At 34.6% G+C, this 21,258-nt stretch overlaps 1 protein-coding gene across 2 annotated transcripts in view; it reads right to left on the minus strand.

The window, feature by feature from the left end:
* CSMD3 (CUB and Sushi multiple domains 3) overlaps positions 1 to 21,258 on the minus strand; it is a 580,968-nt gene that overhangs the window by 4,320 nt on the left and 555,390 nt on the right. For both annotated transcript variants that reach the window (XM_066334988.1, XM_066334980.1), the window contains 6 exons: positions 13,628 to 13,739; positions 12,164 to 12,343; positions 8,886 to 8,951; positions 7,375 to 7,533; positions 4,010 to 4,122; positions 2,069 to 2,156 (listed from right to left, as the gene is read on the minus strand). In XM_066334988.1, coding sequence (XP_066191085.1) covers positions 2,069 to 2,156; positions 4,010 to 4,122; positions 7,375 to 7,533; positions 8,886 to 8,951; positions 12,164 to 12,343; positions 13,628 to 13,739 — 718 coding nt within the window. The remainder of the gene's footprint in view (positions 1 to 2,068; positions 2,157 to 4,009; positions 4,123 to 7,374; positions 7,534 to 8,885; positions 8,952 to 12,163; positions 12,344 to 13,627; positions 13,740 to 21,258) is intronic.

The following is a 21,258-nucleotide window of genomic DNA, read 5'->3' on the forward strand; positions in this document are numbered from 1 at the left end:
GTTAGAATGGTTTTATTATTACTCGTTTTATTTGTATATTTCAAATTAATAAATTAATAAATACTACATATATAAAATCCAAACATACTATCAAGGAAAAGGTCAATAACCTGAAAAGGCAAATGGAAAACTCATTACTTCCTTAGGTGCTGCTATTGACACACCAAGTGAAAGAGATAGGAACAATTTTGAATAGCTAAAGCCAGATATTGATTAAAAAAATAGAAATATGACCAGCTGCATGGCTGAAGAATACATTATCTGTATTATTTACACAGACAAGTTCTACCCCTTTTAAATGTGAAGAAAGGTTTTAACAATGACACAGATATCATAAAAAAAAAATTCTTTGCAGAAAGAGTGTTTGGGCATTGGAATGGGCTGCCCAAGGAAGTGGTGGAGAACTGACCCTGGAGGTGTTTAAAGAAAGATGGGATGTGGCACTCAGTGCCATGGCTTAGTTGATAAGGTGATGTTTGGTCATAGGTCGGACTTGATGCTCTTCTAGGTCTTTAACAAACTAGTTGATTCTGTGATTCTCTAATGCATCTTTAAAGTTAATTTTCAAGATTTTAACTGGATCTTTGATGAGTTGCTTAGGTCATAATGTTTCCTGACTTTCTTGACCATATAAGACAATACAGAGAAATTAAAAAAAGAAAACAAAAAACACAAATAAGACCCCAAACAACCACTCATGGTTGAGACTCCAAAAAACAGCCATGTGAGGAAAATGTTTTATTTCAGAGAAGGTAATTTTGAGGTTGTGTGCATGAAATAATGAAGTGATAAGCATGCTAAACAAAATCTGTTCAAAGATCCCTTTATAGTGATATTATTGACTATATTACCTATAATTAAATTTTGTATAGAAGTTGACTCTGAATCATTCTTTTCCTTGATGTTATACACCAATAAAATTTACCTTCAATATATTACAGAAAAAAATCTCAAACATATCATCCAAAAACCAAATGAAGAAATATAATTTTTGTAATAATCTATCAAAACAATTTGGCAAGGAAGTATTGCATTTTAATTTTTCTTAGATGCCTCAAAGGTTTTTAAGAAGTAAATAAAAGGAAAAAACTTATTATGTTCATTTAAAGAAAACATTTCTTGATAAGGATATTTCTAAAAATTCTTTCAAAGTAATTTGCATATGAAATTATAGTGAAAAATAAGATCAGTATATTTTACTGTGATGTAGAACTGTAAAATGAGAAAAAAATTGACTTTAAATTCCTTCTTTCTAGCACATTCAAGAATTAAAGAATTTCCTGATTTTACTGAAAAAAATTAAGAATGCACAATATTTTGTGGATGAAAGAACATAATTTTCCATCCATATATAGGAATTTTACCTGAAGGTAAGAACTCTATCTCAACAGTCATTATATTAGCGATAAAGAAGTCCCCTTCTAAGGCATTCCCAATAGTATTTTATCATTTAAAATTCAATACAAACTAAATTCAAATTCTTATGGAAGGAGAAATATCACAGTTCTTAAAACAACTTTAGAAAAGAAAATTAAATTCTTCTCTTAAATAGCACAACAGAATGTTGTCACCAGAGCTCTGTTACCAAACGTCTCTTAGTATAGAAGCAAGATACTTAGAAAATAAACACTAGTCAAGTAAGACTTTTTTATTCTTAGAAGTAATATAAGTATTTACCTGCAAATATTTAGCCAGTTTAGGTGAAAAAATGTTTAGGTGAAATGGTGTTTCAGCACCATAAGCAAGAAATCAGCTTATCAAAGCATTCACGGGTTTTCTAGATGGCTATTAAGATATCAAACTAAATGAATTTTACATAATTGGATTTAAAAAATGCTAAAAATATTACAAAATAATATACATACTAAGCAATAGATTGCAAATCATCTATAGCTCCTTACAACTTATTTATAACTAACACTTAAATGACAGTTCAACTATATTAATATTTCAATATTCTATAAAATGTCAATTCTGTTAACATCCTGCAGATCCCCTCATATTACTGGATATAATGAAACTGAATGTGTAACAACGAACTAATAAAGAATTAGAATTAGTTGAATACCTATTCTTTGAAGCCCAAATTGTCCATAATCTTTACCCTGGATGAATCCTTGAAAAACATATGTTGCCCCATCAGGTTCAGCAGAAACCTGTAAACAAAAATGTAATTTGAATTAAATGGGGAAAACTGTGTAGTAAATTACATGTATATCTTTGAATGGGAACTATTCTATTCTATATCTTAATATGCTTGACTGATAGCTGCTACTCCCCATTATAAACACTCTCTTTTTCTACGAAATTTATATATAAAGCTCAAAAGAAAAGACAGGACAGTTACAGGCACAACTTAGACATGGTGGTTTATGGTCACATTTGACACCCAATACTACCTTTAACTGTATTTTTTTAAAACTACTAAGACCTAAAGTTTCTGGTAGTTCAAATGTCGGTATTTCTAAACTCTTATATACTTCATGTTTTTTTGTTTTGTTTAGGAAGTAGATTGAAAAAGGTATGTTGCATATAATCCTAAGTATGCAAGTATTGAGGTTTTAATAGCTAGTTTTAAACTAAATAAAAAAATACCTCAAATTAATTGAAATTGATTTTTATCAGTGCCTATCCCAATAAGCACTTAATTATCTAGTCATGGATCAGAAGAATATTGAATAAGGCTTTGTTACAAGGGCAAAATATGCTAGTATAAACTAAAAGGCTTGTGGGAGGGAGGGGATGGTTGTGATCCTATGATTATCTCTCCTATTACATATGTACAGTCTAAAGTAGTGTACTGTATACAACTCAACAGATACTTGCTTCTAAGAATAGTTATTAGATTTAAATTCAGTGTTTTCTAGGTAGATTCCTTCAAGTTTTCCCTTAAGCTGCCCTTTCTGAAGACACAGTGTATCTTCAGCAGTGACCTGAAGCTATGTTTTCACCGAACACCGGGTACCTTTCTTTGGTGAAATTTTTACTTTGGGCTAAATCAGCCTCTTTGTGCTGTTCCAAGACTCAAAGACAAAAAAGGTCAAGTAAGAGCAGTATGTAAATAGCATATAGAATGTTGAGAATATACTGTCTACTTTTGTATATTTAGAAGTCTGAAAGTAAATTCTTTGCTTTGCTGCCTCAGGAACATGTTTGTGAAGCCTAAAATTTGTACAAGCCAATACATTTAAACTAAACTCATCGAGCAATAAACGGGCCAGTAAAAAGGCTAAAGGTTTTCACTCTGCACCTTTAAAAAATATTGTTCAACCAGTGCCACTTGTTACAAAAAAATAAATTTATATGTACAATTTAATGTAGACATGGCATATACACACATAGTGGTGTCCGTGTAGTGCTTAACCAATAGAAGAAACATAAGAAAACAGACAAATTGCTTAAAAAATCAGATGGTGTCATAAGGATGTATTAGTGCCCATCCTCATCCAAATAATTTTGGGCTCTTTGTTTTCTAAAAAAATCAACTTTTTTCTCTATCTATACTTGGAACGTATTTTCTTTTCACGGTTTAATCATGCCCCAGAATCCTGGGCTATTTAAACCTCTCCTTTACCTCTCCTCCTCTCAGTTATATGCTCTCTTTCTCTCTGCTTTAAAGAATAAGCTCAGACCCCCAAGGGGCCTAATCTTAAATTGGATAAAATGATGAAAATTGTAATTGTATTAATTGAATACAATATTATTATAAAATTGTTTTATATTTAATTATGATGAAATTTCTAAATATATTGGAATAAAGAGACCTAAGGGAAAGGCTTCTGTACTAACATGCATCATAATTTTGCCCACACTCTATGACTGTTCCCATATTTTCCTTTGGACTGATCTACATTTTACAAGAAAATTTTCATGTAATTTAATGACTCAGCCTTGCTAAAAAGATTCCATTTGATATGTCTCAGGATTTTTTGGATGTAAAAACCAGCACGATTTCAATCATATTAAAAAAAAAAAAAATCCCTTTCTTTTGTAGCAGAGATATACTCACAAAACCATCCATAGCCCATTTTTCCTCTTTCAACTTGCTTGCAGATGTATGAGATGGTGCTTTAATGAGATATATGTGGAGCATTAGCCGAGCTTCCTGGCTTTTATACACTCCTGCAGAATAGAGTTTTAAAAATTCATATTTGTGTTGACTAGAAAAATAATGTAATCTTTGAGAATAAACACATCATATCTTGTCTTAAAGAAGAAAAGCAGGAAGAATAGATACCAATTGTCAATATTGTTTGTTTAGAAAGATGCACTCTATTTTGAATATCGATTATTTCAATAATCATAAGATTTCAATAGAAACAGTTTTTAGCTTAGCCTGTAGAGAGGAGAGAAGGGAAACCCCACACACACAGCTGTTACTTCAAGCCTTAGGCAGAACACTGACAGCAATCTGATTTGAAATGGAAAATACTGCTCTGAATCAGGAAGAGTGTATTTAAACCTCACATCCCTACTTTCAATGTATATAATTTAGTCATTCCATAGAAAACGTGATAATAGGAACATCCACACACAAATTATATTCCAAAAGCTCCTGCTAAATTAATAAAAAAATAATAATTTGAAAATATTTTTACAATTGGATTGTCCTTCATCAGTTACTACGATCAGTTACAAAACAGTTTCTTCCATATAATGAGAAGACTTGTATGCAATCTTATTTACTTTGTAGACATAATTATTGACTCATTCTTATTCTTGCAGAATAATTATTTAGAACCCAAACATTATTATTTGCTAATTTGGAAATTAAAATAAAATACTACAATATGTTTAGTGATTTCATCTTCCATGGGCAATGATTGCTAATTCAGGTTTCTTGTGATTACGCCTAAATTGAAAAAACAAAAGTCCTCCACATTAAGGATTGGTGACTGCCCTATAGGAGATAACATTACACATAAAAAATCTCTGAGCTAATGAGAAGACTTACTTTTGTGTTAACTTTGCACTGAGCTCAAATGAATGAACCTTGGCAAGATGGATTTATTCTATGCATGATTACAGCAAGCACAGGTGTCAAAATAAAAAAAAAAAAAAGTAAAAATAGATGCACCAAAATGATGGAATGCAAAACAGTAAATTATGCAGGAGGAGGGAACTAATGTTCATTTGAGAAAACCACAGACTGTGTATAGGGGAATTCAGCTTTCTAGCACGTAAATGTATTTTTTGATCCATCCCTACTTCCCTGGCCCTAAGATTCCCTTTCAGCATACAAGATCTCAGTGTTCTATTGGTAGAACAGTGAAATAAAAAAATTAATTACTTGATGACATGTGTAATGCCTTTACATAGAGTGGAAAAGGGCATTTGGAATCACATTTGTGTCTAGATGAAGGAACCTTTTATTTGGAGGAGGAGTGTTTTGAGTTAGAAAACACAGAGGTTTACTTTTCTAATTCTAAAATACAGAAGACTACATCTCTTGTTTCTAATCTCATCACAAAAACTACATGGATAAAATTAAGACAACAGAAAAAATTTACACACAATCAACACAAGCACAGTTATCATTCAGAAAACATTCAGTCCACTCTCAAGCATGATTTTTCAAAGGACACCTACAAAATAACTTAACAGACAAACCTAGTGATAAAAATTATAAAAATTCACCAGTCTACTCAATACTGGGAAATAAGATCTCAGCAAAAACACAGATTCTGTGGCTCATTACACTCTTCTGAAGGCCACCCCTCTCAGCAGCCAGGAGATCAGGTCCAGCCAAATAGGCAAATCTGAAAGGCAGATTTTGCTTGGCTCTCTGGGCTCCTTCTATGATTAGGTGACTCATTGGATGAAAGAAAGGTTGTGGATGCTGTCTCACTGAACTTTAGTAAAGCCTTTGACACAATTTCCAACAGAATCCTCCTGGAGAAACTGACTGTTCATGGGCTGGACAGGTGGACTCTTCACTGAGTAAAAAGCTGAGAGGTTGGATGAGCTCGGAGATTTGTGTTGATTAGTGTTACATTCAGTAGATGGCCAGTCACAACTGGTGTACCCCAGAGCTCAGTGTTGTGGCCAGTCCTGTTTAATACTTTTATCAAAAATCTGGATAAGGTACTCTCAGTCAGTTTGCAGATGACACCGTGTTGGGCAGGAGTGTTGATGTGCGGGATGGCAGGGAAGGCTCTGTCCACAAGGATCTGGACAGTTTGGATCAATAGGCCTGCACTTGGGTCACAACAACCCCAGACAACTCTGCAGGCTTGGGAGGCCCTGGGGGTGCTAGTCATGGCTGAACATCAGCCAGCAGTGAGCTCAGGTGGCCAAGAAGGCCAATGGCATTATGGCTTGTATAATAAATAGGGTGGTCAGCAGCAGCACCAGGGCAGTGATTATCCCCCCATATTTGGCACTGATGAGGCCACACCTTAAATCCTGCATGCAGTTTTGGGCCCATCATTAAAAGAGAGACATGGAAGTAAGTCCTGGAGCATGTCCAGAGAAGGGCTCTGGAGCTGGAGAAGGGTCTGGAGCACAAGTCTTACGAAGAGAGTCTGAGGAAACTTGGGTTGTTAAGAAAGGAGTTGGGTTGGAAAGAAAGGAGACTGAAGGGAGACCACAACCTCTCTTCAACCACCTGAAAAGAAGCTGAAGCAAAGTGTGTTTTGGTGCTTTGAGAAAAGCAGCAAGTGGTTGGATGAAAGGAAATCGCTTCAAGTTGTGCCAGAAGTTTGGATTGGCCATGAAAAAATTCATCACTGAAATGGTTGCCTGGCATTGGAACAGGCTGTCCAGGGAAGTGGTGGAGTCACCGTTCCTGGAGGTATTTAAAAGATTGGCATGTGGCACTTCCAGAGACATGGTTCAGTGGTAGATTTGGCAGTATCAAGTTAGCTTGGTTATCTTCTAAGATAAGCCTTTTTAGACATAAAAAATTCCACGATTCTAACTTTCTTTTTTCTTATTTAGAAAACCTAGAAAGTGTCAGCTCTAGTTTCTTTCCACATTCCTTAGGTATTCTAGGTCAACACACGGCTACTGTGGGGAAATTTTATAATTAAGAAAATCTCAGGAACAGTACTTGAAGTTTATTTAAAATGTTTTAAATATAAACATGATAAATAATATGATTCTTTCAGTCCTCATTGGCTATTAACTCCAAATATAGTAAAAGCCTGGAAAAGTAAAACAAAAACAACAACAAAAGACGGGAACAAGGGAAAGGAAAGAAGTGGAAAAATCCCTTCATTTGAAAAGGAACTGAAATGCAATGAAAATTTCTTTGATAAGATAATAAAACTTAAGTTATGCAGCAAGTTACAGGAAACCAATGTATGATGTATGTAAGACAGCAAAATTTAAAAAAAAAAAAAAAAAAGGATATTTGTTTTCTTTAACCCATACCTGATAGCAGCAATTCCATATTGCTGTTTGTAAGTGTTGCATTTACTCTTCCTGAAGTTGCATTGAAACTGGTGACTGTCAAAGTCATGGGTTGCTTCTTGCTTTTGTAATTGTAAGACCCTTTCCATATATAATTTTGGGCAAATACATCATCAGGAACTATACAAACAAAACCATGTTTCAATACATTTTGCAATATGTAGTACTTAAAAAGTCAAATAACCAACAAAATGTATGACAAATATTAGCATTTTCTTTCCTTTACTCTTTATAAAATCTACTAGGCATAATTTTCAGATATAAAACATAGAAATCTGGCATGAACTTTTATGAGAGAAATGTATTTGCACTAAAGAACACAACTACAACTACATCTTAAATTGCTTTTTCCTAAAATATGGACCTGTCCAGAGTTATCCAGTTTCACAAATTCTAAAAGCTTTAGCCAGAAGATCATATCCACTCACTGTAGAATCTTTTCTATGCCAGCATAGTCAGCTAGGGACATATGGCTAACATTGAATTTTGCAGAAATTAGTATCCAATTAGATATCAAAATTTTCATAAGCATTTTCTTTAAATGTCATTAAATATTATAAACATTTTCTTTATTAACTAGTCAATTTTTCTAATGAAAAAATATATAAGAATTTTTGTCTTGTCTTCAAATGCTTAAAAATATTATGAGCTTCACCAGGAGAAAAAAAAATAATTCTCTAATTAAAAATTTAAAACAAATCATAGTCTGCCAGGGAATAAATATGCTGGATTTTATACCCTAACATTTAATACTTATCATTAGCAAACTGAAAAATTATTAATTTAAGTAATGTTATGTCAGCAACAAAAAGCCCCCATCAAAACAACAAAAACCTACCTAGGACATAAAAACTGATGCATGCAAATCTTTAAAATCTTAACATGAGATACCTTTCAAACAAATTAAAAGTGATTTAGGATGGGCTTACTACATTTTCTAAAGTGATGTATCATAGTTATCTCTATAAGATTCATTATTTAAAATCTGCACTATCACATTATTTGAAGTAATTCACACCAAATTTAAGGCTCTGTGTTCATGTGTGCATTGGCATCTCATGTCAGATAAGAGAGAAGCACGCCTGCCCTTGTGTCTTTCAGGAAATTAACAATGTATTAAAAAAAAATGCAAGACTGAAGAAAACTCCAAAACATCTTTAAATTATTTCAAGGTTAGTACAGTTTCTAAATAGGTAAATTGTACAGAATCTTACACAGAACACAGTGATTTCAGTGAAACCAATAAAAATCTCATTACATAAAAGAAATTGTATATAGATATAAATTACACCATATGGTAGATGGACTTCAAAATTAGGGAAAAATTTAATTATCTTTTCTTTCTTGGTAATCTAGTGCCTAATCTACTATCTTTTACACATTCTAAACCACTCAGTGCAATCTCACTAAACTGATCCTCATTGTTTTTTCTACAGAAATGGTTTATAACTATATAAACCTTGAGTACTTACCACTTAGTTTGGGACTTGGTGTTCCCAGTGCTGGTCTAGGATCCTTCACTAATATTTTAGAACCAGCTGATAAAAGAAGAATAAATGATATAAAGATAAATCAGTAGCAATATGTTGTTGTTCAGAAACAAAGAAAATAATTTCCATAATGGAATTTATTTGTTAAAAAGCATATAAGATGATGTTTAAAACTCAAATACAAGTGAGATTTCAGTTGGCATCAAACCTTAGTATCACAGGAGCACTTGCACACAGATTTACCCTATTTCCTCATATCCTCCTAAATCAGGCCCCTGGATGCTATTAAGTCATTTTTAGCAGTCAAACAGTGCAGGGTTCCACTTCAGAATCCATGTTTCAAAATTTACAGTCCTGAACCATATACCTAATGGTATGGAGATGGCTTTTAATATAGCATTTAATCCTGACTATGACACTTGGATTAGGAACAGTGAACAGTGCATTGACTGCAATGTAAGACCAAAAAGTGAAGACAAACATAACAAAGGGAGCTTGAAATCGTTTCTCTCCAAAACTTAAGTATCTTCAACAGTACTGAGTGAGAAATCTTGTGTTCAAGACTGAAAACCCATAGGTGCTGCCTTAATCTCTTAATATTGAATGAGAATGTCCCTGATTCTTTAAAGGGGAAAGAAAGAAGTGAAAGAAAGGAAGGAAAGAAAGAAAGAGAGAGAGACAGAAAGGAAGTAAGGAAGAGAAAGAAAAAGGAAGGAAGGAAGGAAGGAAGGAAGGAAGGAAGGAAGGAAGGAAGGAAGGAAGGAAGGAAGGAAGGAAGGAAGGAAGGAAGGAAGGAAGGAAGGAAGGAAGGAAGGAAGGAAGGAAGGAAGGAAGGAAGGAAATGAAAATGAAAATGAAAATGAAAATGAAAATGAAAATGAAAATGAAAATGAAAATGAAAATGAAAATGAAAATGAAAATGAAAATGAAAATGAAAATGAGCTGTCCACAGTATCTCCAACTGCTCAGGTGATAAGAGAACCTGAATTTGGAGAATATAATTTCTTCTCTGCTTAGAGCAGGAGCTCTCCCCACAATGAAGATGATGAATTAAATGCACTAGGACTTAATAATTTCCTGAAGATGAAGCTATTTTATATTGAAGAAACTAATTTGGATTCCCAGGAACATAAAGAAGACAAATAACTCTGTCCCCTAATGTAAAATATTCTCATGTAGCACTAGACTCAATTCCTTGCTCCAACTGTGATTTCAGTGTTTTGCATTTTGAGTCTTGGCCTTGAACCCAGGCCTTTCCTCTCCAATCCATGTTCTAAAAATACACAAGAAAAGAAACTACCTTCCCCCTGATCTGAGTATTTTTCCACATAAAAAGGAAACTTTTGCAAAAAGAGCTAAGGATAATTTTTTGAGAATAAATTTTAGCTTTTTCAAAAGATGTTTTCTTGTTATGTATGTTAAAAGTGTAAAGAAGCAAGGGCAAGGGTTGAAATGCAACCCAAGATTCTCATGGATTGTTACTACTGATTGAGTACCCTCTATTTCCTCTCTGTTTTGAAAGAAACTTACTGAGCTTCATTGTACATTGTTGACCTGGAGGGCATGGTTCAATAGCATATGTTTTCTGACTACATTAAGTTCAGGTTAGAAATATCTGGATCACAATTCCAGTTCATTAGCATAAAAAGTATAATGAGTCAATTTGCCTTGTCAAGTTGAATAAATTTCTAGTCAAGTCCACAACTGAAATTTGAAAACAAAACAAAACTTAAATACAAATGTGAGATACAAATCCAAATCAAAACCAGTTAACTATGAAGTTTCTAGGTCCAGATATCTGAGTAGGAGTTTCAGGTTTCAGTTTTGTATTTAAAAGATCAAATTCTAGTTTAATTGCCCTAAACATCCTTTTAGACCTCTCAGCTCCAAACATTTTATTCCTTTTCATCTATTTCCAAGTTATTTTTGTGAAGTTTACAATAAGAGGTGAGCAACTTATTTCAACAGCAGCAGCAGAAAATTCTTGAATCAAAATGCAATCTATGAATCACATTTGGTCTGGCATAATACTTTCCAGCTATTGAACAAGTCATAAGCTTCCTGGCTGCTAGCTTTCCAGCCTTTTCCCAAAGCTCTGCTTTATTTTCCTCAGCACTTGCCTGGCATGCAATTCCAGGACACCTGTTTTTAGTAATACAAACTATTCATTTCCTACTTCCCTTCCAAGTAGCAGTGTTTGGCTACAAAGCCTTTGAATGCCTCTGTAAGAGCCCTGGGGATAACTACATCTGAAACATTAGGTAACAGTAATCTGAAATGGCCTTTAATTATTCAGGAAATAAAATTCCAAGCAGTTACTACACTTGAGTATATTCCTTATCTCACATGAAAACCACCTTTCTCACCATGACTTGGCTATGGTGTTTTTCATGTCCTACCATGACAAAGTGGGTAGTAAAAATTAGAAACAAAATTAAAGGTTGGAACAGCAAAGACAAAGTAGATACATTTGGTATTCTAGTAGTATACAGTTCCTTACATAAAAATACGAAATAATAAATCCTACGGATTAATTCAGTGACTCATCTTCTTGGACTTTAGACATCTTTCTCAAATATTACTACAGAATCATTCAATCATTTAAGTTGGAAAAGACCTCAACAATCTTACAGTCCAATAGCTAACCTAACTCTACCAAGTCCTCCACTACATTATGGCTCTAAAAGCCACATCTACACATCTACCTCCACCACTTCCCTGGGCAGCCTGCTCCAATGCTTGGCAACTCTTCCTAATATTTCCTAAAAATTGTTCACAATTTTTTACAGCTTTAGGCCATTTCCTCTCATCACTTGCTAATTTGAAGAAGAGACCAACACTCACCTCACTACCTGTTTTCAGGTATTTATAGAGAGCAAAAAGCATCCTTTTCTCCAGGATAAAGACCCCCAGCCTCCCTAGCCTCTCCTCATCAGCCTCATGCTGCAAAGATTTCACCAGCTTCATCCCTCTTCTTTGGGAACAGTCCAGTATATCAGTACCTTTCTTGGAGTGAATGTCCAAAACGGCACACATTATTTCAAGGTGTGGTCTCACCAGTATCAAGTACTGAGTGACCACTAAGGAGGTCACTTTGTTATAGAAGGAGATTTGGTTCATCAAGCAGGACCTGCCTTTCATAAAAACATGCTGACTGGGCCAAATCAAATTGCTGGCATGCATGAGTCAACAGCGAGTAAAGAAAAGCACTGAAATATGACAAACAGATGGCAGATGCAGTGGGAAACAGAAGACCTTACCTTCACAAACAGGAACCTTCCCAGTCCATGTGCCATCAGACCTACAGGCTCTGTGCTCTGATCCTCCTGCCAAGAAGAAGCCTGGCTGACAAGTGTAAATCAGTGTATAACCAAGTGACGGAAGATCCATTCCTGCAACATTAGCATGACTTGGTGTTTCTGGTTGTTTACAGCTGTGAGCTACCAAGAAAAGATAAAATATTCTTCAGTCAAAATGGTGAAAATATTGCTGAAATGATAATACATGCCTATTCTGACAGTTAACTAACAAAGTAAAAAAATCAATAGAAATTACATATTAATATATTTTAATTCACATTATAAATTACTATATAGTCTATAAAATATCACCACAAGTGTGTAAATACACTCTTAAACATTCAATTTTCAACAAGACCTTTCAATTCCAAGGGATCAAGAACAGACTTAAATGCACTTGCATGAACAAAATTAATTGTCTGCACATGAGAACAGAAACAGCACACATCATACCAGACTTAAAAGCAATCATGGCTTGTGACACACATCACTTATGATATCTATGTAGAATTGTATAAAAGTAAGTAAATGGTCTGTTGGAAAACACTATTTCAAGGAGAAAATGCAGGTCAGTTATAAGTATCAGAAAATTTAAGTTATTCTGATGTCACATGAAGACTCTTGTGGTATTTAACAATCATCAGAAAGTAGGAATCACGTGTTATCTCAAAGACAGCATACACCCAAGAGCAGAGTTCACTTTTCAACACATTAAACTACTGATTTACTGTTTACTTAGGATCAATGCTAGCACCAGCTGAAATAAGAGTAATGCTGTTTCCTTCTTTGGATATGTTCTCCATTCACTGAAGTGATTCTATAGGGTCAGACCTTACACGGTAAGACCATTTCCAGAAAAATACAGCTGACTAGCTGAACTAGAAAGATTAACCATGATCTTATATCTTCAGTGAATTATCATTAATTACCAAAGTGCAAAAGATTTGTGAAATGAAGTGCTGCTGTCTACACTCTAAAAAGATTCTCTCTATTTCAGATTCAAAATATTCCAATTGAAAACACTTTTTTCCCCATCTTAAAGTACTGTGACTCCTTGGCTAGGAAACACTTCAAACTCTTTACTAGAATTGATTTTAATTATATGCTTTCCTGAATATTTTAGAATAGGGCCTTCTGATACGTCCTATTCTCACCAACTCCTCTTTGAGTTGGAAGGGTTGCAGCCTCTTAAATGGAAGTTGACTTTGGATGAAGATCTGCCTATTTTACCTGTTTCTCTTATTTTTTTCCTATTGTTTATTGTACAAAAATTCACTCAGAATCATATTTCTAGTTTCTGAAAGCTAGTAATGCAAAATTCTGTTAACTTTCAGTTAATTAAGTCATAGAGATTAATTTCATAACAATGCAGCTAAATAATCTAGATTTAAAAAGTTGAGAAAAGAAAAAAGAATAATTTCTTACGTATACATTCTGGCTGGATTCCACTCCATGTAAGATCAGGAAGGCAAGTTCGTGTTGTTGAACCATGAAGCAGGTGTCCTTTTTTACACTGAAATTGGACAACATTTCCCACCTGTTGAAAAGTAAAAAACACAGTAATATTGTTATGAGCAAGTATCAGCTGGGATATTTTTTCCTAAATTTGATCACTCCTTCACATAATACAGACTTGATAAGTTGTGATTCTCTTTCTCTGGAAAGTAAATTAATTTCACAGAACAATTGATATGAACTAAAAAATTGCTTCGTTCTCAGCAGAATTACACTCCTCCAAAAATTAGATCCTCCATGGAAGAAAATCGAATCCTCATCTTCTGTGGTCTCTCTAGTGTGTTGCTTTGGGCCTGGAATAGTTGATGAATGGTGAGTTTGGAAACAAAGTTTATGGTGCCTTGCCCACTCTGGACCAAAGGAGTGACAACTGGGTGATATTACCACAAACAAGGTGAGTCACAGAATTGAAATGGGTATTAGATTCTGCTGGACTTTTGTTGAACTAGATCCCCCTTTGGAGAATGCTGGATAAATTCACAAGTTATAAAGAGAAATATTTGATTAGAATAGACAGGGATGGTCAACAACACTCTCTCATGCTTCAGAATGTTCCTATGATATTTTAATTTTGGTTTTTGATGAGAAGAGGTAAAGAATAACAGCCCTTTATACCACTTTGATAATAGAAACTGGAACAAAAGTACATAATTTACAATAGCAATTCATCTGAGATTAGCTTTTAATTATTATCTTTATTAAGGGTATGTGTTGCATAAAAAGGAAAATAGAATTCTTACAGTTTCTGCACAAACATAAAGTGGAATAACTTGTTCAGCATGTCCAGTCATGGTGAAATTGATGAAAATGCAAATAATTCTTAGTTTCCATCAAAAGCGAGGAAATTAGATTAGAAGTACATAATTCAGAGAGTATTGTATTACGAACTGTGGGTGGTTAACTCAAATATTAAGGTGCATAGATCGCATCTACTGTTCTGCAGTGACCTGTATTAATATATTTATCAACTCATGTTTAAACAAGAAGTTGAAAACTTTAAACTATCTGTGACAGCACATTTAGAGTTCTGGTTTGGGTTTGATTTTTAATTATTTTGTTTAAATGCATAACACTTGATTCAGACTGATGCTCAAACGTAAAATGTGGATTCTTTTCTGATAGTTTTGTACTGGGAAACAGCATTTCACTCCTACTACAAGTATTAATTTGAAACTTTATAGAACTATTCCATTTCAGCTCAAGTTTCTCATCAGAATGAAATTTAATAATAACCCATGAACTACAGAGAGTAGCTCATCAACACAGGATGCGATTTAAAATTCATCTCCCTTTATTTTGCTCTTTTCTATGCTCACTGGACTATGTAATTACTTTTAAAAGATTTTGAAGGAAATACACTAAATCACTTGCATGGTTAAGAATGAAGTAGTAAAACAATATGAATTTTAGAAATTGCTCCAAGTAGCTATAGAAGCCCTTTTTTTTTTTTTTTTCTGTGTGTGGTAAAGATCTAGTTAAAACAATCAACATCAATATATTGCTTTAAAAAAGTACTAGCCTTAAGAAAAGTGTGTTCATATGAATACATCAGTGGAATGGAAGCACTACAGGTATAATTTTTCTGGACTTCTCTTAAGCCTTTCAAAAGAGTTCCCCACACCATCCTTCTCTCTAAATTGGACAAAGATGGATTTGATTAGTGGACTGTTAGATGGATAAGAAAGTGATTGGACAGTCACATCCAGAGGGTAGTGGTCAATGTCTCAGAATCCCAGTGGACATCAATGACACATGTCCCTCAAGTTTCAGTATTGGAACCAGTGTTATTTAATATCTTCCTTAATAACACAGGTGAAGGGATTGAGTGCACCCTCAGCAAACTCGCAGATGACACCAAGCTGTGTGGTATGGGTGACGCAGCTGAAGGAAGGGATCCATCCAGAGGGACCTGGAAAATCTTGAGAAGTGGCCCATGAGAACATCCTGAAGTTTAGTAGGACCAAGTTCAAGGTGTTGCACTACACCCAATAGTAGAGATGGGCTGTGACATGGACAGATTGAGAGCAGCCCTGCTGAGAAGGCCTTGGTGGTGCTGGTAGGTGAGAGCTTGCACATGACCCAGCCATGCGCACTTGCAGCCCAAAAAGCCAATTGTATCCAGGGATACATCAAAAGCAGTGTGGGGCAGCAGGTCAAGGGAAGTGATTCTGTCCTTCCCCTCTGTGCTGGTGACACCTCACCCAGAGTGCTCTGACCCATTTTGGGTGCCTCAGCACAAGAATACCACAGACTTGGAGGAAATCCAGAGGAGGGCCACCAAAATGTTCTGAGGGATTCTCCTATGAGGAAAGGCTGAGAGAACTGTTTATTAAGCCTGGAAAAAGAAGGCTTCATTCAGACCTAATTGTGGCCTTGCAGTAACTGAAGGGAGAACATGGAGAGGGACTGTTTACAGGCACATGTAGTGATAGGACAAGGGGGAGTCGATTCAAAACATAGTAGGTTTAGACTAGATACTAGGAGAAAGTTCTTTGTTGTGAGGGTGGTGCGAGACTAGGACATGTTTCCCAGAGAAGCTGTTGATGCCTCATACCTCGCTGTGTTCAAGGCCTCTTGAGACCTCTCGAAGGTCTCTTTCAACTTAAAACATTCCATGATTTTATGGTTTCACAAGAAGCACAACCTTTACATATGTAAGCAGCAAAGCAGCATCAAAAATGCAACAGTGGCCCAAGGGATGAAGTTGTTTAAAAAGTGCAGCAATGCTGCTCAAGATTACAAATAAATGAAAAAAAAATACAAGTAATATGTAATAACAATATATTGCATTAATTAATTATATAGGCTATGTATAGTAATTATTAAACAAATAAAAGTAATTTTAGAGTTTTGTGGTCTACTTTGCAATATTCTTATGTCAGAGACACCAGGTGGCGCCACAATACAGAATTCGATGCTCAAAAAATTTCCCAGTCCTGAGATGTTTATATTTGTCCTAATTTTTATTCTACTGCTCAAGTAGAAGCATTAGTACTCTGGGAAACAGTGTTTTCATCCAATAAATAAAAGAAGAGTAGTGCTTGATCATGTCTGTCCTATAGCTGCCTTTTCTATTGTGTCAGTTATAGCTTGGATATTCCCAAAATTAACATAATAATTAAATTTTTCTTTTTTGTTTGTTTTGCTAAACCTCAAAGAGTGCATATTTGTTATTCTTTAACAGGAGAAATAACAATCTGAGAATAAAATGCATAAATATCAACACGCATTTATTTTTAAAGTACTCCAGATAATTTTTTTCACCAAATAAGATGGTAAGAATGTACAACAATTATCAAAATAATAGGCTATTACGCATCTTATTTCTTATATTCCTTATGGAAATAGAAGATAATTCTAACTCTCATGAGTTACTCTACAATCAATTTTTTTCTTAGATTTCAGCTCACCAAAGAACATGAAGATACTCTGATAAATTTCTCCATCCCCAACAATTTGTGCCAAAGAACTGAAAAGCTAAGGGAATGCCATTTATTTATCTTCAGTAAATTTTAGCATCACATTTTAAGCGAATGAAAACATATTCCTAAAGTCTTCATTATATCTTTGTTTTGGTAGCCCATTGATACATTATTGCCCTTATAACAGGGTGTTGAGTTTGGAAGACCAGTGAGCAGAAGCTTGACAGGCTTCCTTTGTCTGAAAGGATCTTGAGCTGCCTGGAGTTCTGTGTTTGTTTTTGTTTTGTTTTGCTTTGTTTCTAAACTTGTTTTGGCTGTAAAATTTAAATTTCCCGTGATTAGGTAGCTATGGCCAGGTTTTGTCTTTGTATGGTACAATCTTTATCTTTGTATGGTACAATCACATATTTATCCATAGCAGAAAAAAAAAAAAAAAAAAAAAAAAAAAAAAAAAAAAAAAAAAAGAATCAAAAGAATCTAGTATGTGCAGAATGAGCTATTTCCCACTGATGTGGTGCAGTACAGAGAAATATAGGTCTGATGCTGGAAGAAAGCAAAGCCCTTGACAAATGCAGACAACAGGATGCTGTGAGGAAGACTACAGTGTGGAGATCCTGCTGCTATGAACAACTCACCCTTAAAGACATACAGGCCTGGACAGAATCAGGTTTCAGGAAAAAAAAAAAAAAAAAAAAAAAGGAACAACTATCTAACAAAGGTGAAATGTACCTTATAATATAGATTGAAATATAAAGTGTATAATAATTAGCTGTGGTAGTCCGTGGTGTAAAAGTATGTTAGAAACATTACCCCAGGTGGAACACAAATTTAAAAAAAAAAAAAAAAAAATCATATTCATGCCAGGGCAGCTCTAGGTTGTGAAACTAACACACTGACACAAGAGACCTCAGGACAATGAGAAGCAGGAAAATTCATGGTGTCTGATACAGCTTAAATTAAATTTTCATTGATGCACTGGTGGTGCCAACTGTGCTAATGGTGGGAGTAGAGCACTTCTCTTGGAACTTCATCCTACAATTCAATCAACTCTGAAGTTTTTTTAAGTATTACATTCACAGAAAGAGATTATTTGCAAGGCTGCTCAACATCTGCAGATCAAGTTTCATATAGAATTTCATAAGACAGAATCCAAGAGCTAGCAGAGGGATACCACTGCTGCATTGTGCCTATTTTCCTTTTTAAATTAAGACTGCTCTTTGACTCAATTTAGGCTTCACTATAAGGGAAGATAGCTGAATTTCTACAAAACATGTTGGAAAAGTACGAGAAGTAATAAATCTTGTATATATATGTCTGACTGGTCTGAGCAATTCTAAACTGCTTCTTCAATTCAATAGTACCTTGTGTTACAGTAGGTTATGGTGAAAGTGCTATAAGCACTTTTCTATGTTTCTAGCAATACATCTGGAGAAGTATTTCAAACCTCACAGTTTCTTTCAAAGGAGTGATTTATTTTCCAGATTACAGATGGAGTCAGAATTCACTAAATTCTAAAGTTATTTTGTCTACATTGTAACACACTGCTAAAGTAGATCTGTCAAATAAAAATGGGCTCAGATGAAAGGTAAACATCCTAGAAGTATGTAATCATAACAATTAAAGCAGATAATGCTACTCATTTCCATGATCCAAGTATCACTGAACTGGTGTTCTGATGTTATCTAAATACATAAGAAACTGATCTGCTTCTGCCTGAAGAATTCAATACTGAACAATAAAGTCCATGCAAAATTCTGTTGCCTCTTTTTCTACAAAGTTCTTATTTAATAGTTGAAACATCATTCAAATTTGACATGGTGACATTTGTTAGTGCAGGTTCCAGGAGTTCAGGTTTAGATACGCCTTTCAGTCAAGCCTAGAATTATCTTGTGTTTGCCTGAACTTTCAGTGCAATCAATGAAATAGGAAAACAGAAAATCAAGAGTAGGAGAAAAACCAGGAAAAAAAACAATGGCAGAAGTTCATAACTTGATGTAAGTGAAAAGGAAGCATCAGTCAGTGATTTTTGTCAGATAAAAGAGAAGTTAGTATCATTTGATGACAAGTACTTACAACAGGACTCCACATATGAAGACTTGAATTTTAGGTGTAAGGCCACAGCTTGGGTTTTTTTTTTTTTATGAGACAGAAATACATTTAAACCTCGACAATTAAGTTACCCTATTAACATTAGTTTAAATATGAAGTATTTAAGAGAGTTAAAAAAAAAAAAAAAAACGAAACAAAAAAAACCCAAACAAAACAAAACCAAACCCCTCACATCTGTATTTTGGAATGATTTAGAATTATTATTTACCTTCCTGCTAGGGATAGAAGTAAAAATCAGTATTATCTCACCCACACAGGAAGTTAATTATAGCATAATATACATGAATTTAAAATATTTTTGTGTTTTAAAGGAGTCATAACATTTCACAGTGTATGATAATGTAGTATTTCTTTCTGGGTTCTACAGACAATAACTTGTCTATAACCAATTATTTTCACAATTGTTTCCACCCAATCAAGAGCTAAGTTCATTTTCATCTGTATGATTGATACTTCTAACCTGTTATGTATTAACTAAGCAAATTAATCATACTTAGAGTAACCAGGAGTTGCCCATTTAGTTACTATATAAAATGAAATTCATTGTGTGAACGTGAGAATACGTTGCTGGCTGGGCAATGAGACTACAGCACACACATCTTAAACATTGGGCACTAATCTTATATTTGTATTTGTTTACTTTTTTTTTTTTTTTTAATAATTTATATGGTTGTAAACTCTGCCAGCACCTACACTTATTTTACAAATGATTTGTCGATTGACATTTTGCTTGATATTTTTACAGTTCTATGCTAGCTGTGAGTGATATTTTACTCACAACAACTACAGCATAAATGAGAGACTACATTGGCTTCTTCAATTACAGTTCGATTACAGTTAATATGTGAGAGAAATTGTGACAATAAAATTATAGAAAATGCTTAATAAGTTATTTATTTGACACACAGTTGAATAAAGAGTTGTCCTCTGGCATAATATTGTGTTATAAACAAAGTTAGCTTAAGGTCTGCCCCTGCTCATCCTAGCTTGGCACAAAGCAGCACTTTCAGCGTCTAGAGAAAACTTAGACAATTTTATTATCACTTGTATATGATTGTGATCTAGCACAATCTAAAACCACAAATATTGCTAAAAACCAAGTCTTAGTAGTTACTGCATAAAGGCCACCAAAAGGATAAACCAAAGAAATCTTTGGCCATGAAACTTTGAAAAGTCTTTAGCTACGATTTGCTTTTAAAAACTAATTTTCTTTTGTAGATTTGTTAAAAATTTCACTCAGCCCTTTCTTGCATTTCCAGAAAACTGCAGCTTTTATTTTCCTGCTACTAGAGAGAGACTTGATACAGCTGTGGAACTGCTAGGTACTCTTCTGTTCATTCCTCTTCATGTGCCTGAAACTTTCAGCCCTGACATCAAACACAGATGTCACAGGATAGATCAGGCTCTCTCTTTGTTCACAACACTCCTAGCAAATTATAAGGTACATTTTTGCATTTCTAAACTATTCACTCATGAAAACATCTCACTGACGTCAGTGCTTTGTGTGAATCAGAAAATCAGCAGTTCAAAATAATTTTCAGTTTCACAATTCCTTTTCCAACAAAAACATATGCAAGCACCATTTGCCACAACACAGCCTTGTATAAAATGGGGTCAACAGTATCCTGGGAAGCATCAGGCAGAGCATTGACAACAGGTCCAGGGAGGTGCTTCTTCCCCTCTGCTAGCCCCAGTGTCGTAAGTGAGTGCTAGCTACAGTGCTGGGCTCATCAGTGCAAGGGAGACAAGGACAATACTGTATCAAGTCCAGTGATGGGCCACAAAATTCGTTAAGGAACTGTAGCACCTGAAATACAAGGAATAGCTGAAAGACCTGGGGTTATCCAAAAAAGAAAAAACCCCTTGGGGCAGGACAAGCAACAGAAGTAGGCTTTTCTTTAGTGGTGCCCAGAGACAGAACAAGAAGAAAGGCACATAAATTGAAACACAGGAAATTCTCTTTAAAACTAAGAAAAAAAAAAAAAAGTGTTCATTTTCACTGTATAGGTG

Source organism: Sylvia atricapilla, chromosome 1 (genome assembly GCF_009819655.1).
Source record: "Sylvia atricapilla isolate bSylAtr1 chromosome 1, bSylAtr1.pri, whole genome shotgun sequence".
Lineage (NCBI taxonomy): Eukaryota > Metazoa > Chordata > Aves > Passeriformes > Sylviidae > Sylvia > Sylvia atricapilla.